This window comes from Montipora capricornis, chromosome 9 (assembly GCF_036669925.1).
Source record: "Montipora capricornis isolate CH-2021 chromosome 9, ASM3666992v2, whole genome shotgun sequence".
Lineage (NCBI taxonomy): Eukaryota > Metazoa > Cnidaria > Anthozoa > Scleractinia > Acroporidae > Montipora > Montipora capricornis.
The window spans coordinates 3,183,310-3,205,135 of record NC_090891.1 but is presented as its reverse complement, the minus strand read 5'-3'; the positions used below and the strand labels follow the sequence as shown (position 1 = coordinate 3,205,135).

At 39.6% G+C, this 21,826-nt stretch overlaps 1 protein-coding gene and 1 long non-coding RNA gene across 4 annotated transcripts in view; both read left to right on the top strand.

Moving 5' to 3' along the window:
* Nucleotides 1–19,686, top strand: part of LOC138015803 (allatostatin-A receptor-like) — a 20,399-nt gene extending 713 nt beyond the window's left edge. The window contains exons 2-5 of one of the 3 annotated variants that reach the window (XM_068862914.1): nt 1,538–1,622; nt 1,789–1,911; nt 2,788–2,842; nt 17,435–19,686. In XM_068862914.1, coding sequence (XP_068719015.1) covers nt 17,453–18,442 — 990 coding nt within the window. In that variant the 5' untranslated portion in view covers nt 1,538–1,622; nt 1,789–1,911; nt 2,788–2,842; nt 17,435–17,452 and the 3' untranslated portion in view covers nt 18,443–19,686. Of the gene's footprint in view, nt 1–1,537; nt 1,623–1,788; nt 1,912–2,063; nt 2,843–17,434 lie in introns of those variants that run through there. The other 2 variants (XM_068862913.1, XM_068862912.1) reach the window with 2 other exon arrangements.
* LOC138015897 (uncharacterized) overlaps nt 1–21,826 on the top strand; it is a 56,523-nt gene that overhangs the window by 31,832 nt on the left and 2,865 nt on the right. The gene's annotated exons all lie outside the window — the stretch shown is intronic.

Below are 21,826 nucleotides of genomic sequence, written 5' to 3'. Positions count from 1 at the left end.
ATACTTGTGTGCATTATTCAGACTTATACTCTCCCTTTGAGGTTTGCCGAGAGAATATCAATTTTAGACCTGAAGATGGTGTATTTTCCCAAATGAATTTAAAACCATAATTTGGCTAAACTTTGGCTATACAGAATGAAGGAGTCTTCTTGAGAGTATCCAAAACACTAATGTCCCACTGCAGAGCACAGCAACACCATGTTTGGGTAGAAAGTTAATGTCACGAAGCATGATCTAAGGAGCTGCATCTTTAATTTTAAAATGACCACTTGGTCTTTGGTTTATTTAAACAAATTATGATCAGAGCAATTTTGCACGTCCCTTTCTTTACCTAAGATTAGCCGCAAGACAATGTTATTCAAACAAATACGTGATCAAATTTAGCGAGTATTAATTAAGCCCAGGAAGGGTTTGAACAAAACAGAGCAGCTGTCATTTGTTTTGGCGCTCATCTGCCTCATAGAAGGTAGTAGCCAAAACGCGGGGCCGGGGTGCCTTTTTTTTCCATTCTTTTTTTATTTTTTTTGTTGTTTCAATTTTTGCCGTTATTCTCCTGTACTGTTGTTTTAGAATGTCCTTTATTTACGATGGAAATTAGGAAATTAGTCAAAAACGTTAAGGAACTTAACGAAGATGTGAAAGTTCTTAAGAGACATATTAGTTTTTTTTCTCGAAATCGAACTTTGTTTTTTTGTGTGTTTTAAAATCGAAGTTGGAATTTGCGAGCATCTGACTTAGTCTTTTCGAAAATCGGAGTTTTTTTTTTCGAAATTACGATAATTTCCGACGATGCTGAAATTGCTGTTTATGTAATATACGCCAACTGCCAGAAACACTGAAGACTCGCTGAGCTTCACACTTTAAAATAGCATTGTAATGTTTACTTCCTAAGGGAAAAAAAATCGCAGTTCCACGATGATCGTCACACAATGTGTCTGTTGTCTGTCTTTAATTTACTACAAACGGTTTTTAATAAAGCCAGAGTCGCACGGGAACTTGCTACTCAATTGTATTCGGACGTCAAGAGATCGAATCCAATACCACGATAAAAAAACACGACAACATTGAAAACAATTTTGCAAAAACAAGCAAATGAGAACGTTGTTTGACGACTATCGTGGAACTGTGGCTATGTTCTATTTCGTATTAATTGTATCGCGGAGGAGCTTTTTAAGAGGTAAACATTAAAATGTGGTTTTAAAATGTGGAGCTCAGCGAGTCTTCAGTGTCTCTAGGAGTTAGCGTATCTTCCCCACAAAAACTCCAATTTCAGTCTGAAATTCTCTTAATTCGAAAAACAAACAAAGATGTCCCTTTCGTAGCTTCCATATGTTCCATATTTTTTTGACTAATTTCCACCATAAATGAAGGAAAGATGCCAACCATTCGAATATAACATTACGGGAGAATAACGACAAAAATTGAAACCAAAAAATTGGGAAAAAAAAATAGACACCCCGACCCGACCTCGGCCCCGGCCCCGCGTTTTGGCTAATACCCTCGTGGAATCTTCTCTTTTCCATCTTCTTGTGACTAGGTAAAGCATTCAATGATCTCTTACGTACAGGTCGTGAAGTATATCATAACTGAAAGGCCTTTTCTTCTCTTCAAGATAACCTAAGGTAAACTGACATGATATTTTGCGGGTTTCCCTTCGATGCATGTTATGTCACTTGTTGTGAATCGCTCTCCTTTTTTTTGCACTTCTGTTTGAGCGATTAAAGTTGGGCAAGTTATTGGACTAAATGCGCCTTGCGTTTCGAGAATTAAATGTTGCTGCACTTTCAGGAACAGGCTTCGTGGTAGCAAATAAAAGCCCCTGAACAGGTTTCACGACGGAAAAATAAGTGCAATTGTAAGCGTCAACGCGCTTGGGAATAAATTTTAATCTCTTCGAAAATAAAAAAAAAGGTACGTATTGCGTCCGCAAAAAAAAACCTTTAATTCAAAATTGCCTCGTAATCTATTCATGAATTCGACGCCCGTAAAAGATATTATTAAACTTCAAGTCCTGTGATTGTTGTCCCACTCTTAATTTATCATTTTTTCCCATTATTCTTGTTTACAATTCTATCGTTATTATTTTTCGCTGATTCCACGCTTAAGAGATTCCTCATTTAATAGGTTCCCGGTACTTCATCCCTGGTTATATAAGACTTTCCCATTGATTCCTTGAATTTCAATTCCCTAAAGTTACTCGTTATCTCCACGATTTTGTGGAACTGTGCTTATTTCATCTTTATTTTATTCGTTTCTGTCCCTGTTCCAAAACTACACATTTATACAAAAGGCCCTTCTCGAATTTCTCGTCATCATTCGAAATTTATGTAACCTGCCGTAGTTGGCAAAAGGTCCCTATCGACCGTTACCATAGCATACCTCGTTCAAAGTAAGAATTTACTTTTCATTAAGTCTAATACCGTTCCTGTACAAGGTGTAATACTGAACAGCGATGAAAAAGCAAAAACGATTTAATGCAAAATATTTACTTTTATCGCGCAGCTGAAGTCGACTCATAAAATAATATATGGACCAAACACAACAGATTCTTCAGTGGCAGCCAATTTGTGCCCTTCGCATAAGTTCTTTTATTGGTTTCATTATTAAAGACTTCAGTTTGTTTAAACAAATTATGATCCGATTAATTTTGCTCGTCCCTTTCTTTACATAAGTGTAGCCTCAAGGTCATTTTATTCAAACAAATACGTTTTCAGATTTAGATGAACCCAGAGAGTGTTTGAATTAAAAAACAGAATAACCACCTTTTGTTTTGGCTCACATCCATAGCGGAGAGAACAAGTTCCTCTGAATGATCAACGCTTATACAAAGTTGATGAACAAGGTAAGCGCGGGAAGAAATCGGCAGACAAAAAAAATTCAAATAATGCGAAAAGGCAGTTGGTAGAGTATTACACCTACAATAGATGCCCGGCTTATGATTTTTAAGCTAATTGAAGTGTATCATTTTCCTAAACGCACGAAAGGAAAAGGGATGTCTCACAAAAAAAACATGACAAACAAATTTTTAAAATTTTGCTCAAATCTTTGATCATAAACGCAGTAAAATGTTCAAGGAAACGGTCCAATTACTTAAAAAAAATATATATATATATAAACAAGGCTGGAAATCCAACTTTGTAGTCACAAAGGATACACAACGCTTTGCTACAAATGTTAAGTGATTTGAGTGTGGAAATCAAGAACTAAACCATTTGAATGAGAAACATATTATGAGTGGGAATCGAACCCGCATGCCCCTGGTTATTAGTCGGGTGCGCTAACCACTGCACCATCACGACAACCTTGCTATCAGTGAGGTTATTGGTCAGTAAAATGTTCCAATTATTTGTTATGGTCCTTGTTCTTTTTAACCATGGACATCTGCTACCAGAAGAAAAAAAAAGAGATGGAAACTTTCCGATTATTTTTACTTCCTAGCTATTGCTTTTCGCCACTTTACTAGAAGGTACAGGGACGACAGAGCTTATTTTGTATTGGAGGGGCTAACAAGCAAGCGCTGGAGACGCCAACTTGTAGTGGGTTCTGGGGGAATTCTCCGCGAGAAAATTTTGAAATCTTGAAGCTCGAGAATGCTATTTTCAGCATTCTTATAAAAAAATAGACGTGGATCAACCATAAAATGACAGATGTTTTACTTCTTGTTTGTTACTTGATATATATATATAACTACGTATAAAAACAGCCTTACGTACATTCCGGCCTTAAATCTCTTTGTCTTAATGCTTTGCTGATTTTATTTTGTTTTCCCTTCCTTGAGTATGAGTTGCAATGGAATCATGTGTATGCGCTGTAGCGTGTGAACCTCCCCTAGGTTCGTTTCTCTCTACTATGTGTAGATACCCCTTTGTTCCTAACAGAAAACCTGATCCAGTTAATCGAAGAAATATTTGTTTAAACAGTAAAATGAAAAATCAGAGAAATCGAGATTGCAAATTTCATACCTGCATTTTGGATGTCCACAATTGAATTGGAAACGTTTGGTCACATAACCGCAACGATAAGCTCATAAAAGAACATTGATTTCTTCTTTGTGGCGCACCAATCGTAAAAGAATACCAAACTTCGCGATGCTTCCGGAATGTCGAAATAGTTCCGTTGGTATGGAATGTTTCCGAAGTTCGAAATGTTTCCCAAGTTGGCAATCCTTTCGCCATGGTTCCAAAATTTCGTAATGGCTCAGTTAATTTCCATGATCCGAGGTGGATTGGGCTAGAGGATGACTGTAGTCTGCTACTTTTCGCTGAAGATCAACCAGCCACCTTGATAAACCTTCCCCTATTTAATTTAAGAGAGTATATTTTGAATATTCCACTGAAACGAATGACGACTCCAGACCTGTGTCACTTAACAAATAAACGTATGATTTGACTTTATTCTCGTATTAAAAAAAACACACCTTAGCTTTCAAGTCTTTTTCTAAATCTCTGCATCCACAATCCAGTTGATGAACTTCAAAAACAAAAATAAACGTATAAAACGTTTAAGCGTAAGCTTAGCAATTGCATTTTACCTTCAACCTCAGAAAACCATGAACAGCCAAAATAAGAAAGAGGATAATCGAACTTAATTAATTAAACCTTTGGATAGCGTAAGTGGTTTCGTTACGACGTATCCACTTGATAGTGATTTATCAGGCGGATAGCGCTATCCGTCGTTTGAACAACTGGAAGCTGGTTGCACCTTTTCACTGATAAACAAAGAATAGACATTTCCCAATACATAGACCGATTTGGCTAAATCAATGTTGTACCCAATTCAAATCTCTTAGGGTTAAGAGGGGGTGGGTGGCTCTTAACTACCAAACTGTTGCTATAGACCCTTTCAAATAATCATTTTTCGATTGTGTTCTATTCAACATTTCTTCGTCTGGTTCGACTCACAACCATTTTTGGTAAATCAGATGACCAAAACAGAATATGCCTAAAACTCAGCGAGTTAACGCAACAGTACGAGAACATTCTAATGCAAAATATCTAGCATGTGTTTTTAAAATATATATATTTCTCAAAAAAATATGACGTCATAAAGGAACGTTAACAAACAACTTGTTGTTTGGGGGGAACTGATGCGAAATTATCTACCTTGTAAAAACATTGAAGGACCCCTACTTGCTGCATTAAACATTTGTAGGAACCCCCTCTTAGTCTCCCTAAAATTTGAGGCACCCCACTCTACCTCATTGCCAAAAACTAATACACGATGCAAAAGTCTGACCGAACAAGCGAAACAGAAAAACGCCTCCAAAGAGCATAACGGTCTGCTAAGAAACGCAGAAAAAAGACAAGGCAAGCAAAACCTTTAGGAAGCCACCTATCTGATACATGGCACAACCTAACAGGCAGATCCGAGGCCCGAGTCAAATCTTTAAAAGCACCATCACTCGTTTCTACCACTGACAAGCCTATCCGTTGGGACTAGAATTAAATCGATGCAAAAGCGTGAGGCCAAAAGACGTCCCAAAAGTTCATGTTCACAGTACTGGAAAGACGAAGGTTTTCCACAGTTTTGAAAATTAGCATGCATATTTTTGTAAGCATTGAACGTGACATGGCGTCTTGCAAGAGCCGAAGGCGCGAGCTACGTAAGGGTGTCTCGGGGCATGGCCAGGAAATTTAAAAATTGAATACTCAGTGTTTCTGGAACTCCAAAACCAGTTTTTCAGGCAAGGCTGGAGTTCACTCAAATTCTTTTTTTAAAAGTACAATCCCTTCAAATATTGGCATCAAATTACCAGGCATAGAATGGGAAACCACCGGACGAGATGTCCGGCCTCAAACGAAAAATCAACACCAAGAAACTAAAAATATATCATCAACACGAACTATTTTCTTGGACGAAAAAATATCTACAGTAGTATGAAGGTCCAAATCTAAAGCCTCATAGAACAAAAGCCATTGCTACATGAATTCTTACTGGAACCACCACCACCATTTTACACTCTCGAATATTATATTTTGTTAAATTGCGTTTGCATTGACTAATGGCAGTTTTTGTCTTCATTATTCAAGATCCTCCCCTATAGAAAGTTTATATTTTTCAAACACCTTCCTTTTACCTCTATTTTTCGGGAAACACCTAATTTGCCATCACCCCCCCCCCCCCCCCCCCCCCAACACGCTTTGTGGACGCTCTCTAAGGCCCTTCTTTGATACGCTTTTCAAAATATCAGTTCCATTTTTTGTCCAAATAGAAATTCCTTTCTAAAGTTTACGAAGAAATAGCCGCCTTTCTTTCCTTTCCTTTCCTGAGAGTTTTTACATGATTTCCACTAAAACGCACGACAGAGGACTGGGATTAGTTGCGCATAAGCATTCTGATTGAAGTGATACCAGTTTTCATTGAAAAAGTTACTTCATAGAACCATCCATGCAACCTTTTCGTAGGGCTCTAGATCTTTGACTCAAAAGCCTCCTTAGCAACGGTTGTCTTTCTGTGGTTAAGTGCCACCCCCTTAAGGTTCTTTGTGCGTTGCATTTGTATTATAATGTAGCATTCACATTCAAGTGATATTCACCTTTAAATGATATGGATTTCTCCTCTCAAAGGATTTGAATTGGGTACAATATTAAGTTAGCCGAATCGATCTATTGTCATATGAAACAAAGTTGATAATAAACGGTATAACTTATGATTAAAGCAACACTTAATTGTCAGGCATTCATTCCCATTGAGCTGAATCGAATAATGAAAAAGTGTTGCATCCAACTTTGGATTGCTGTCCCGTTTTTTTCTTTGGATGAGCAATTACCTTATCATTGGCAATGCTACTTTATTTATTTTTTTTCAACGATCCAGTCTCATTGCAAAGTGCAAACTCTCCAACAAATAAATGATTAGAGATAGCATGAGAAAACCACAACTGAAATTAAATCCAAGCAGAAAAGGAAAAATCATCCAACAAGTGAACACACCTCGATGCCAACAGGGGGAGCACTTAAGTAATATTGTTTGTGCTCTACTTCTGACTGGGATTATTATCATTTTGGACAACGTGATTTATGAATTCCCTGGCTTGCAAATAAATGCTAATGCCGTAGTTTTTATCATCACTAAGTGGATCAAAATTTTGTTGAAGAGCAATTGCCACAGTATAATTCAAAACTAAATGATGTAAGCAATATGGATCCCCGATACTTTATTGTCAGGATCTGGAGGAAGCCCATATGGGTCATGAGCATATGTGTCCGAATCAGAAGGCATTTCTTGGTCAAAAACATCTGTCACACCAGCATCGGGAGATTTATAGCCGAGCAGACACCCAGAGGCTCAAAGCTGACGAAGAGTTCTGTTCTGTTCATTATGAATGATAACTGAATTTCAATGTAAACCGATCCAAGAGTCTTAAGTGCAAAGCATACATGTCTTTGTCATCGCCAGTATCTAAAAACAAGTAGTTCTCCAAAAATTAGAATATGAATGAAATACGGACACTACACACTATACAACATCCCTCCAGAGTCTTTCAGTTTGAGTGTTCCGCACATTTGGCCCAGTCAAAACACTTCCGTGGTTTTCTCAACGAAACCATACCATAAACTCTCCGACAGCTATATGTTTCTCCCCCTATTATCAACCCTAAGACGAGAGTGATATCCTCATTCAGATGCTGCCAGTTGAAAACAAGGTATTGCCCTGTTGTTATTGTTTACTCTCAGGTACACTATGGCTCTGGAAAAACAGTCAACATAGCCAAGGATGTAAAATCGCCAATGCCTCTATTTCATATTAGTATCCATATGTCACAAATAATTAGGGTGTGGAACACTGTATGGCCGACGTAATGTTTTTGATCCCCACCTGTTTGCCCTGTTGATGGGACCAACATGAATAATATTCTCCCTTACTCGCCAGTGCTGGATAAATACTCCGCGTTGCTGTAAACCAGCCACGACATTTATAGAGGGCCACAAGTTTATTAGTTACCTCAACTATTCCGTGCCACCCTCTTTAAATAAAGTGTATTATTATTTGTTTCATTCGTGCGTGGGAAGTCATTAAGCTCCTCTTGCACCATTGCATCCAAAGTGTTATCTTGAATTGTTGAAAACCGCTCCAAGTCTAAGGAGAACGCCAGCCCTCTCCGCCTGTTGTATGTTGTCTGTCTTGGTACTACAAGGTCGCTGGCAATCTGGGACCAGCTATTAAATTCGCGGCGTAGACACACAAGCTGTTCAGAAGTTATGACGTACCTTGGCCTCCCCGGACCAGATTGCTGCTCGTTTGGTGGCCTAAAGGCATAGCCATGCATCACAGGAAGCTCATACAGCAATGAAGTTCATTTGGAGGCTGTAAATGGACATTGATGAGCAGCACCGTATGTCGCAGTGAACAAAGGATGCGGTTTGCATAAAACTCACAACGCTCTCGGCCCTGCCTTATTTCTACTTCTTGCAGCATAGTTCGAATGGTGTTGAGGAAGCGAACAAGATCATTTTCACCGAAAGTCCTCAAAAAGATATGTACACTGCACTCAAGACCTTCTCGTTAATGCTTTTAACGTTTTCAAAATGCAGTACATTTCCATCCTTGCCATGTGTAACGGCATAAGGGAGTAGATTTTAGTGCAGTAACAGAGTATATGGGTGACAAAGGAGCCCTTTTCTAAAAAAAAAAAAGGAAATTGGGGGTCTTGGTATTAGCCTACTCAGCCTGTACTTCTCAATACGACAGAGAGAGCAAAACAATAAACGATGTATTTTTGGAACGATGTCGCTTCTCTAAACTCTATAGGTTACCGTTATTTCTAATCCATGATGTAATTTTAGGCATCTCAAGCATTGATCTTAAGCGAGACCAATATAGCGTGACACAGCTCCTTTAAACTCTTATCAGTGTCATCCGGTTATTGAAGTACGAAGTCCTTTCGCCAACTAGCCCCCTCAAACTGTTATTCGACCAAAATACCCTATAATACGTGCTTAGGCCTAATCCCAATCCCAGGGAAACCTAGGTAAAGGTAAAGGTACACCTTATTTAACGCTGGAAGGTTCGCCGAATATATATGACCAACTATGACCAACTTGAGAACGCAGCCAAGGAATAGCAACTTCACCTTGCTTTTTTAAGATTAGTACGTGGATGACTTTCCCGGAGAAAACCAAATTTACCTAGATTGCGGAACACATGTAGTTTAATCGTTCGCATATCGATCGCTTAATTAAGGCATCAACCTCGTGAACATCTTTTGACAGTGTGATTTAAGTCAACAACCAACCCTGAACCCAGGTTCCCTTCTCGTCCTGCAAGCGAGAAAAAGCGCGGCGAAATTGGAGCGGCCGCACCCGCACAAAACCAATGACCAAAACAAACCGTTTTTAAAGTATTTGGTCTCTGGGGCATACATTTAACACCACCTCGGAAAAGAAACCTTGATAATTTTAAACTGGAGCTTGTATTCGATTGTCGCTCTTTCCACGAGCTGCAACAAACTCGTCCCCAGAGCCTCTGTTACCCTTGCCCAACGGAACGGCTACTTCTACTGCTACTACTACTACTACTACTACTACTACTACTACTACTACTACTACTAAAGATGTGTTGAAGTCAGCTACTTTTTCTAAACTCATCATAGGCAGAAAACGCAAGAAACAAACGATGTTATACAGATTGACTAAAAGCATTCTTTTAGCCTTCTATCTACTCACCCCTGTCGACATAGAAACGTTGCACAACCCCTTTCAAATATAAACGTTTGAGGTTAAAAGCTTTTTCCTGGTCACTCTTGGGTGGCAGTCATGAACGTCTTGGAAGTTAAAGGGAATAGCGATCCGGCTCCCGAAAAGTGGTACAGCCACCTTAAACTGCTAATAAAGTGTTCATAAAGTATTTAGAAGGGGGCTATGTCGATTCCATTTTTTTCCTTTCACTCTTTGAAAGGCCCCCCCCCCCCCCCCCCCCCACACCCTGACTTGACTTCCCACGAACGTGCATCGCGCGTCCGGGACTTAAATCCACAGTCAGCGTGAAAATTCAAATTCGATCTGGTTGCTCGATAGCTAAACAATAAAGAAAATGACCACAAAAAGGCCGAAGACGCATACGTTTTTAGAGATTGCCTGCTTCGTACTTGTGTTTCGTGGTGGTTATCATACGGCTTTTGTAGATGAGATATTGATGGATTAAATGAGACAATTTTCAAGATCTTACGAATCGCGAATTTAGTCGTTTTTCTCCTCTCAATTTGGTCTATTTTAGGGAAAATACTGTAAGAGGAAAAATTTGGAGCTGAACTTTTCTCCCTTTTAAGTGTCCCTTTATAACGGTTATCATATGGCTTTGAATATTTGTTGTTCAAGGAAGTTTCATGCCAAGTTTTAACGGAAAATGATGGTTACAGGTGGTCGTTCTATTCAACTTTCGAACTCCCCAGCTGACCTTCTTGCCTTCCTGCTCTTCGGAAACAAGACGAACAATAGAACGAAACAGTTTTGAATTTCCCGGCCGAACATTAATATGTGCTGAGCTCCGCCTCCGCAAACAATCGATGCTATCAGGCATTGTAATTGAAGTGCTAAACTGTATCATTTAAAAGTCTCACTTCAAGTAACGCTTTGCGTCAGTTGCAACAAACAATTCGATAAAATTTCAATACGCGCGCATTCTTCACAGAACTCCAATATGACGTCGGTGCAAGAAATGCAACGCGTTGATCTGGAGCTCCCTTTAGAGCTCATTGAATCCCCGATCAACCCCGCTTTACCCCAAGTTAAGTGCCAGTTTTCCGTTTGACTTTTCGGGCCCGAAAAATGTACGGAGCTTTAAAGAAACAATAGACAAAAATTCCAGTAAGATTTTAAACAACCCAACTGCATAGAGGTTGTAGTTGACCGCCATCTTGCCTCAAGTTTTTTCAGCAGACCTGCGCATATACTCTAGTAAAAACTGGCGAAAAACAGACAGTAAGAAACACTTCCGGTACGGTTTGTTTTTCATTGCCCGCGGTAACCGTTTCTTGATCGCGCATGATAATGGCTAACCGGGAGAAAATCTCATCTTCTGTAATACCGAGTTGAATGAAATAAAACTGACTGTTGTCTGTTCTCCGTTTCCTCTCCAAGGGACCCGATGGTTCTCTTATCGAAATTTTCTGCCGACTCTGATACAAAAAAGGTCTAGCATGGAAGTCAGAAACCTCTTGCCCTTACCAATGTGTCATTGCCGAGAGGCACAAAACATAACGATTTATCAATCGCACTGACTAGTACCGAAACAATGTGGAGAATTTGAGGTTGCAAAAAAGCCTTCGCTTCACTTTACTTCAATAGCCATTTTACTATTGAGTAATTTTTTAATCTTTTAATGTGGCCATTACTTTTCCGCATAAATATTCACGATAAGAAAAGCTGGGGAGAAGGGAAATAAAGGGAAATTTGAAACATCGGGGGACACATTGTTGGTCATTGGCTTTTATTGGAGTTGGACATTGTTGGTCATTGTTGGTCATTGGACCGCAACTGTAACTTTTTATGTTATGTCGACACAAATCGAAATTTGAATAATTATCCCTACAAAAATGCAAACATATTCCCATAGGACTGAACAGGAGAATTACAGGAGAATGGGTTTTATTGACACGCAAAAACTGGCAGGGTTTAGCGGATAAACCCCGCCATTGTGTGCAGTTGGGCTAGTGTCCTTGACATTCGGATGTTCTTCTCTGCCCATCTCGTCAAGCTTATTCAACGTTACGAGTCTCTCTGCGTTGAAAAAATCTTAATAATGAAACGATCGAGAAGTTTAACAAAGTGAGTTCATTATTAAGACCTGGTTTCAAAGTGCTTAGTACGCATGAAGCTATTTCAGGTAACGCTTAGATTTTAGTTACCTTTTGTTACCAAAAGTTGTGAAATTTTTTGCACGAACTTGTCAAAAGTTACTTTCAATAGCAAGAGTAGCCTAATTAGGGCTCTATTGTTAACTTTGTCACACCTTGATATTCGCATATGTCTTCTGAACAGTTTGATTGGCAGCCGTAGAATTCACCGAAGAGAAACCGAAAGACCGAAATATTCACAAAGAAATTAATTATGCCGCACATCCGAAAATTATGCACCGCAAGTAGATGTCGCCAAATAGCATTCTGCGCGATGTGGGCAAAATACCATGCCCCTCCTCTTCTCAATTAACTCCAAGACGATCAGTCGCAAAATTAAAAATATATTAGGAATATCATTTATTAATTTATATTTAATATTTATCAATTTAATGATAATCAAAGTTAATAATAATAATAATAATAATAATAATAATAATAATAATAATAATAATAATAATAATAATATGAATGTGTGAAAGAGAAATGGATACATGAAATGTTTCATGGGAAAGCTAATGGAAGGTGTGAGGATGGCTGGAACACTGGAAACACCCAGCGAGCTGTTGAATTTATAAAGGAAAAAGGGGCCTCTAGTTGGCTCAGCGTTATACCTTTAAAAGAAATGAACTTCACTCTTAACAAGAGGGAGTTTAGGGCCGCAATTAAGTTGAGATATGGTTGGGAACTCAATGACATCCCAACGGTGTGCGTCTGCGGCGACTTGTTTGACACTGAGGAACCACTCAAGGAGACCCACTCAAGGAGACCCGGTAGCGATGAGTCTCTATGCTGTCAGTTTACAACCATTAATTGCTCAACTGCAAACCTCTAGCTCTGCTAAACAATGCTGGTTTGCAGACGACGCTACAGGGAGTGGTACACTAGAAAATATGATGCCATGGTGGGACGAATTATCTTCGAGTGGACCTGCTTTTGGGTATTTCCCGAATGCTAAAAAGTGCTGGCTAATTACAAAACCCGAAAAGGAAGGGGAAGCGAGAGCGGTCTTTGGAGCGACAGCAATTAACATTACTACGGAGGGACTCAAACCAGGTTAACTCAAGACAAGTGGGCGACCGCAGTCGAAGCAACCCGAAGACTACTTTTTCAATGCTTCTACCATGACTTGCGGCATCTAACGCAACTCATGGCAGGGGTGGGCGCAACTCCTATCCCGTTGTATACACAACTTGTCCCCAGTAGTACTGGTACTCATTTTACCCACCACGAATGGATAGAAAGCTAAGTGAACTTTGGAGCGTACGGCAATGGTTATCACTAGATGGTCATCCATCCAGTAACTACCCCAGCCCAATGGGGCTTAACATTGGACGCCATTCGGAGAACAATGCCAGCTCATTAAGCCAATCGTACACCCCTAAACATAAACGAAGCTTCATTTTTCGCACGCTTTCTGTCGCTCGACGCGGCTACACGGCCATACTACATCAACTATAGTTCTTACACAGTCAACGCTTGTGTTTTCAAGCACCTAAACAATATGTAAATGTTGGTCTGCCGTATTTTGCCGATTCTTGTTCCAAGTCAAGCTGGCGTGTTTTAATGAAATACATCAAAATGTGAATGATCTCGTTTTCAGAGATGAAGTGGAATAAAGTACATCAGTAAAACCCTTTTTTGACCTTGAACTGACCAAGGATTTTTTATGGTTTCTATTTGTAGCGTGATTCTTACTATTCGCTGGGTATTGACGGTTGACTCTGAGATGGCTTTTTTCCTTTCCATTCGCTCGCTGAGGGTGTCCTTGTTTTCTTTTAAAACTCATGCGGTTCAAGAAAAATTCATTGCCAAACTGGTGAATTCCAAAGTAAACTTCACTCGAAAAACAGATATCAGCCTCATGGCTTCGTGATTCATGCGATATTGGTTTTTAGCGTAAAACGTACCATGGAAGTCACTAGTTAGGCAATGAATTTTTCTATAGAAGAAGGCAAAGGAAATGACTTAATTATTAAAACAGAAACCAGCAACATCAAAACGTGGACAATTCAAAACTTTTTATTTTCACTAACCCGACAGGCAGTGAGAATAAATAACTGGAGAGCTCTGCTTTTAGGCTTGGCTAAATCTATATAATACAAATGGTACGTTAGCAGTGTAAAAATACAACGTAACTTTCTAACATATCTTGAAGTTATAAAAAGTAGGCGTGAAAAAGTGCCACTTATGGTGCTACTTACGAGTAAGCATGCGCAATTGCTAGCAGCAATGACTCATCCTAGTACATTCTCGTCACCAGAGCCTTGGATCGACCCAAGGCTCTGGGAAACTCTATGCAGGAGAAAATGCGCCGTAGGGTTCTTATAGCCAAAAACCAGCTATTGGAACCTTACTGCGCCTGCTCACTCCTCGCGCTAGCATGAATGCACCAATTAGAGACGCTTTGTTTCAGGGTTCCTCAGAGCTCTTTTCTCGCTCAGTCAAGAGAAGAGCTCTGGGGTCGAGATTGATCCTAGCAGAGTGCTCAATTTCGACCTTAAAGCAAAAGCTTTGTAATTCCAAAGAGTATATCTAACTGCAGACAGTACTGTTTCGGCCTTCTGGGCTTCATCACTGCAGTGATGATGTCTAGGTTGGAGGTTAAGCTTAAGTGTGAAACTTGATTTTCGCAAAACAGTGCTCAATACATAGAAATAGAGCGAAGTATATATTGAAGAAAAAAACAAGTAAAACTACAAGTTCATCCCTACAAGCCTGTTTCGTGGTCGCCCACTCATCGGGGGATTTAATGAGAATAAACTTTACCGTCGCTTATATACAATATAATTAGTCTAATTTATGCAGCCCGAAATTGACAGTTTAGTTGTTGTGTTTCTGTGGCGGCAACAAGACACGAGTTCACTACGTTTGTTTAGTGTTAATAGTTCGGGTCTGGAGATCATTATAATTTGTTCTTTGAGGCAGAGGTTACATCTTTTGCTTGAGCTGTTGTATGGCGAGTGCGACGAGAGAATGCGCCAGGAAATAAAGTGTTTGATGTTTTTTGTCTTTGAGGGTCCAGATATGCTTGCTGAGTTCAGTGGAGTTTCTGTCTTTAGCGTGGCGGAATGATGCGGTGTGGTTTCCGTATCTTGTTTTGAAGTCGCTCTCTGTGAGTCCGATGTACGTTTCTGTCGTGTTTCTGTCTTTGCGTGTAACGGTGGCTTGGTAGATCACTGATGATTGCAGGCAGTTTCCGTCGAGCGGGCATGTGTTCTTTTGTCGGCTGTCGGTTCTTTTGCGCGAAAATGACCCAAGAAATTATGCGCAGCAGGGTAGCGCAATGCAAAACCAGGGAATCAACTTAAGTGAAATTTACTGTGCAATTCACCAGTTAGGCAATGAATTTTTCTTCAATCGCATGAGTTTTAAAAGAAAACAAGCGAGTTATCAGCAAGATGACGAAATAGAAAAAATGTCATTTCAGAATCAACTGTCAAAAGCTGGAAAAGCCAGCAATACGAATCACGCTAAAATTAGAAATCAAAGACGTATTAGCTCGTGATTTGACAGGTCGTTCGGAGACTTTGTCAGTTCAAGGTCCAAAAGGAGTTGTATTAATGTACTTTATTCCACTTTATCTCTGAGAACGAGAGCATTTACATTTTGATGTATTTCATTGAAACACGCTTGCTTGGCTTGGAACAAGAATCGGCAAAATACAGCAACTATAAGAAACTCAGAATTAACTTACCTGTACCTGCTTCAAACAAACTTCTAAAAGCACAAGCTAGTGATTTATCCTTAAATTGACGAAAACTCATTGCGATTACGTGTTTATAACACAAGGGCAACATTTTCGTGTCACTGTCGAGGCACATCGAAAAACAGTTGGGCAAATGGAGTAAAAAAGCACATTCGCTGGTATTTTAGAGCAAAACAAACAAACAAATCAACCATTTCTTTATGTCCAAAAAGAGGGCAGATAACTGTTATTTAATAAACCCCTGTTAAAGAAAAAAAAAGAAAAAAAAAAAAAAAAAAACGACCCGTTAAATAAAATACCTTTGCCGCGTGGAAAAGCGATTTGTGATAATTCTTTAACTGCCGTATGTTTAAAATTAATTGTGCGTAACGAATGGTACTGCGTGGCACAAAGCTTTTAGAGTGAAGAATGTTTTGTATTCATTTAAAGTAGTGTGAAGTTATACTTATATTTATTAGTGTGCAATAAAACGCAGGGAATAGAACCCGCGTCCCCCTGGTTACTAGTCGGGTGTACTAACCACTGCATCATCACGACAACCCTGCTGGCAACAGGGCCATTAGTGAAGTTACTAGATAGCTCGGATGATCCGATGTACGTCCTGTTCCTGAATTTTAAACACCGGGGAACCCCGTGGCTAACCAGTAACTTCACTGATGACCCTCTTGCCAGCAGGGTTGTTGTAATGGTGCAGTGGTTAGCACACCCGACTAGTAACCAGGGCGACGCGGGTTCGATTCCCACTCACGGTATAACATGTTTTTCATTCAAAATGGATCAGTTAATAGTTTGCTGTCGCTATTTGTACACTCACCACTTAACATTTGAATAGCAAAGCGTTGTGTATCCATCGGATCCTACTAGCTTGCGACTACATCGTTGGATTTCCATTAAAAATATATATATTTGTATATAACTAACTGCTGTTTGTGCTGTTTCGGCCTTCAAGGCCTCATCAATGTAGTGCTGACGTCTAGGATAGTGGTTAAGCTTAAATATCCACCCCAAATATCCCACACATGTGATACATCTAAGCCATGCCAGAGTGCTGAAACTGGCGAGCTAGTGAGCATGCTAGCGGCAATTACTCATCCTGGTAGGGTGCTCAATTTGGACATGAAAGCGAAAGCTTATAAGCTTTGTAATGCCAAAGAGCTATATATCTCAAGGTTGAACTAATCAATAAGACATCACTTTTTCTGTGACTCTGAGTTTCACGCTTAAGCGATCACCAGACAGACTTTGAATTATTGATTAGTTAAGCCTTCAGTTATACTACGCTCTGCTAAAAGCATCAAGCACTCTACCGCAAGGATAGACTATACTCAAGATTTATATATATATATATTATTTAAAAGGGATAATTTTTACACCAATATAATGCAATCAAAAATACATGTCACTGTGCTCGTTTAGGAGTAAAACACCAACGCACCTGTCTATCTCGATTATTGTAGATCGAAACAACAAAATTGGCCATGTCCTCGGAAAGTGCGCTTATTCGCAAAGAGTTATGGGTCATTCACAACTTCTATCACATGTTTTGAGAACTGTTTTAGTGTGTATGATCGACTTACGCCATATTTACAATGTTGCAAATTGGACCAATTTATAAATATTTACTCACCATTTACGCAGTACAGGATGCGCAGTGCAATACTAAGGAATCACCATTTCCCTAAAGAAATCAGGCAGTGCCCGACGAAGTATCGGAAAGAAAAATTACCTCACCTGATTTCCTAAACTCTGGGAAAACATTCTTGGCCCCTTTAGGAAACATCAGAACAGGAATAGGATCCAAGACACTATGCTAACTAGTGCTATGCTAACACTATGCTAACTATGCTAAGAGATAACTAGCAAAAACTGATCAATTTTATAACATTTTACAGGTATAAATCAAACTGATCATGTCCGAATCAAGTAACACTGGAGTTGCCATAGTAACAGTATTATACGCTATGACGATGCTTATGTCTCTCCTGGGAAACTCTTTCCTCATCTACATCGTCTGGAAGGAACCCTGGACGCAATCACTGACGAGCTTCATGTTTGTGAATATGGCGGTTGCTGATCTACTGGTCACGGTGTTAATGATGCCTGTCAACGTCAATGAAATGAATAATGAGTTCAACTGGGCGATACATGGCACATTTGGTGATATCACATGCAGGACAATTCAATATATTGCCAAAGTAACAATAGTGGCCTCAATTTTAAGCCTGACCGTCATGGCCATTGATCGGTTCTACCTGGTGAACTTCCCCTTGGAAAGTCGTATTGCCTGGTTTAGAAAATCCAAATACATCTCTCCCTTAATATGGATTCTCTCAATGGGCTTGATGTTCATCATGCCAGTCATCTATTATTTTGATGCTGAAAAATCTGAGTGCGTGGTGACGCATTTGGGAGATGCAAGTGTCACTTTTCGGGGCGTTTTCCTTTATCTTTTCCTGATTACTTATTTTCTTCCTCTGGTTGCAATATCAATCCTTTATGGCATAACTTCTTATAAAATATGGTTTAGAAGACCTCCTACTGAAATACTAACTGCAGTTCAACAAAAACGAGACACAATTAACAAGAAAAATGTAGTTCGCATGCTTGTTATAATCGTTGTTGTGTTCTGTCTTTGTTGGCTCCCCGCGCAGTTGCTGAATATTTTCTATGCAGTAACCGTACTCAGTGTTCCAGCGCCTGTACCAAACATTGTTCTGTATCTCGTCATCTGGTTGGGCAACGCAAACAGCGCTATCAATCCGTGGTTGTATATTTGCTTAAGCTCCAAAATGAAAAGAGCGTTTTTGCAGATGTTAGGCATAACGACCCGTCCACGAATAAAGAAAAGAGCGACGAAAACCACAAAGTTAAGCCAGGATCCCAGTATTCCTTTGGACTGAACAAACGTAATTGGAACTGTCCAGGAACATTTTTTCCAGAAATGCAGGAGATAAGGTGCAAGTGTCCCTTTAGGGGGGGTGGCTCTTAACTACCAAAATGTTGCTATGGACCTCTTTAAATAATCATTCCTCGAAACCATTTAATTCTCCAGTTACCATTTTCTGTCAAGCGTGTTGTATTTAACATTTCTTTGTCTGGTTCAACTCACAACCATATTTGGTAATCACGTGAATAAAAGGGAAAATGCCTAAAAACCCAGCAAGTTAACTATATTTTTCCAAAAAAATTGACGCAACTGTACATCTGTAGCATGGGTTTGAAAATAAAGTAATTTCCCAAAAACATTATGACGCCATAAGGCCCTTGTTTGATACACTTTTGAAAATATTGGTTCCATTTGTTGTCCAAATAGAAATTCCATGCTGCAGTCTACGAAAAATGATGGGACGGTTCTTATTCGGTGAAAAAAAAAGGCTTCTTCCTTTCATTTCCGGACAGTTTTTACATGTTTTTCACTGAAAAGCACGGCAGAGGACTGGGACTAGTTTCGCACGCGCAATCTGATTGAAGTGATATCATATTTCCATTGAAAAAGTTACTTCATAGAACCATCCATGCAACCTTTTTGTAGGGCTCTTTGACCAAAAGCTTCCTTGGCAACCATTGTCTTTCTGTTATTAAGGGCCACCCGCCTTCAGTCTAAGTATTTTCTACCCGTTTTAGCAATAAGATAAGTGTAAGGTTATTTTCTTGCGAGGCTAAATGCAGCTATTTATATTTACTATAGGACTTGGGTTTTATCACGTTAATTGTCCGTATTCCTACCCTGCGAGCAGAGTCTCTTTCCATCTTCTTAGATAAGTCGGGAAGGGGAAAGTAGTCTCTGCTCGCCGCCTCCACATTCTTTGACTTGCCGCTAATCCAAAGAATTGGATGAATCAGTCAAGTTTCGACTTGTTAAACCTGTTTTTTTTTTTAATTTTTGCGCATGATCAATCGCCACGCGTCATCAATGTTTTGACATTTACAACAGCGTGGCAATTTTAACTGTTAGAATTCCCATGAGTTTTTCCTATGTGCCGGTTACAGAAACTAGTCTGACAGAAACCCATGAATGTTTCAGGAAAAAAAATAAAATGGCATTTTAAGAGTATGGCCTATCTTGAGTTTCCAATGAAATGATTCCTTGATTGTCGTGTGTTTGCGAGAGTTGTTGGAAAATATCCCGACTGTTTGTTTTCGTTTTGTGGTTTTGTGGCTACTGGTCACTGACACCGAATACATTAAAATTTTTTACGCATGCTCAACACAAAATTTGCAGGCGGCGAGCAGAGGCTACTTTCCTCTTCCCGACTTATCTAGGAAGATCGAAAGAGACTCTGCTCGCAGGGTACAGTATTCCCGGACTAGAGTGATGTTGAAGTTAGGGAGAAGAGCAAGGGGATACTTTGTGACGTTTATCAAAATAGCCGTGGACCTAATTAACTGCACTTCTGGACACGTCTGCGTTAATTTACATGTAAAAACGTCTAAGTAATTACAAAAAAAAAAAAGCTACAATATTTAATTGTCTTATTATTATAGGATTCTTGCAGCCCCGTGTGGATGCGTGGAAATTCCTACAAGCGCGTGGATTGCTGCAAATTCCTCCAAGTGCAATAATTGTTCATTACCAGGATATTGGTTTATAAACCTATTAGACACAAAGGAAAGACTATCCCGAATTTTAGCAATCTCCTCTGCTCCCTAAGTTACTCGTGGAGATAGGCGACAGAGAGCAGCAGGTGTCAATGCTGCCCCATGACGTCACTATCAAACAACCGTGTAGTGGCTCTGATTGGTTACCGTGCTAACTTATTCATGTGACTGGCGAGCCATTGAATTTAATTGCCAGAGTTCGTGCGTTTAAGATGGCGGAATCTATGTCGTCTGCTTACTTGAATTCTTGTAAGTCCTCGGTATTTTATTGGTTTTTCCCTATATCGTATAGCGATCCGTGGTCTCCGAAATCAATTTCATGCAAGTCTGACACTTTATCTTTTGGAATTTTCAATATTTGCGAGGCCACGACCACGCGTGTTTTGAAAAAAAAAAATAAATAAATAAATTATGACATTTGATTCGTCACGTCAACGGACAGCATTAACGCCTGCTGCATTCAGAAGCCTATCTCCCTCTAGTGACTTAGCGAGTGGAGAAGGCGGCTGAAACCCAGGTTAGGATAGGATAGGATCATGATAAGACAGGTTAATAAACTTTATTTATACACGGTAATTTCATCATCATATTTACACAAGAAATCTTTTCTTCTTAAAAGCAGTGTGACAGTCGAATGTAAGTTTAATATAAAATTGAATTGCAGTACGCACTAAATGACTTAAATAGTTGTTGTCAGAGCAAACTTAAATGATTTGATTTTTGTCTTTAGAACATTCACGGAAGGCAAGTTATACTTTTTAGTCACCTGTCATTGTGTTTGAAATAGACGCCCCTGTGAAAGCAAATTGGTTTCTAAACAAAGATGTGAAAGCAACTGGGTTTAAATCAGAATTTCTTAGTTTAAACATTTTAGGTGCCAACTGCTCGGTTAACATATCCACCATGAGCCTAATTCACACGGCAGCCATATTGGCCATAGACAATAGATTTCGTACGCCAAGCCTCGAGTTGAAACGTCTGGGAACGAGTTTCGGTGGGCAAAACAAAAGCTTTCAATACCGCGGGACTCAACATGGCCACCGTGTGATTAAGGTTCATAGACCTCTTTCATAATGGAGGCCAAAAAAATGCTCTTTTGTTTTAATGCTAATAAGCCTTTTTAACCTCGATGTGTAGAGATCAACGCTCGCATTTGCAAAGCCGTCAACACATTTAGACACCTTCGTGATTCAGTGGGAGATGAGTGGCATCAAGATGTCTACAAAATTGAAGATGTAGAAGGCTAATGTGGTACCCACTCTACTGTATGCTAGTGAGACATGGGCAGTCCATGAGCACCATGCCAGAAATTGAATCGCTTCCACCTGCTAACTGCCTTCAAGTGCCTTCACAAGATCCTACACATCACCTGGCAGGACAAAATTCCAGACATTCAAGTACTTGTAGTCCATGGGCAAGGAAACGAAGAGAAAGGAAAGAGTACGCTTTTGATGAACTTTTGCACAGTTGTCCCAGGCGCAAATGTCGTCTATTTGTTTTGCATACATTAATGTAATACGCCTCGGAAACGAAAATTGGGAATTGTTGAAACACCTTGGAAGTTCACTTTGTTACCCCAAAAACAAAGAAAATTCACCGAGTAGAAACCTAGAAACACCGTCTAGAACTCAGGTAGGTTACAAAAACAAGCGAAGTATTTTTATCACTAGTTGCTATAGCAATGA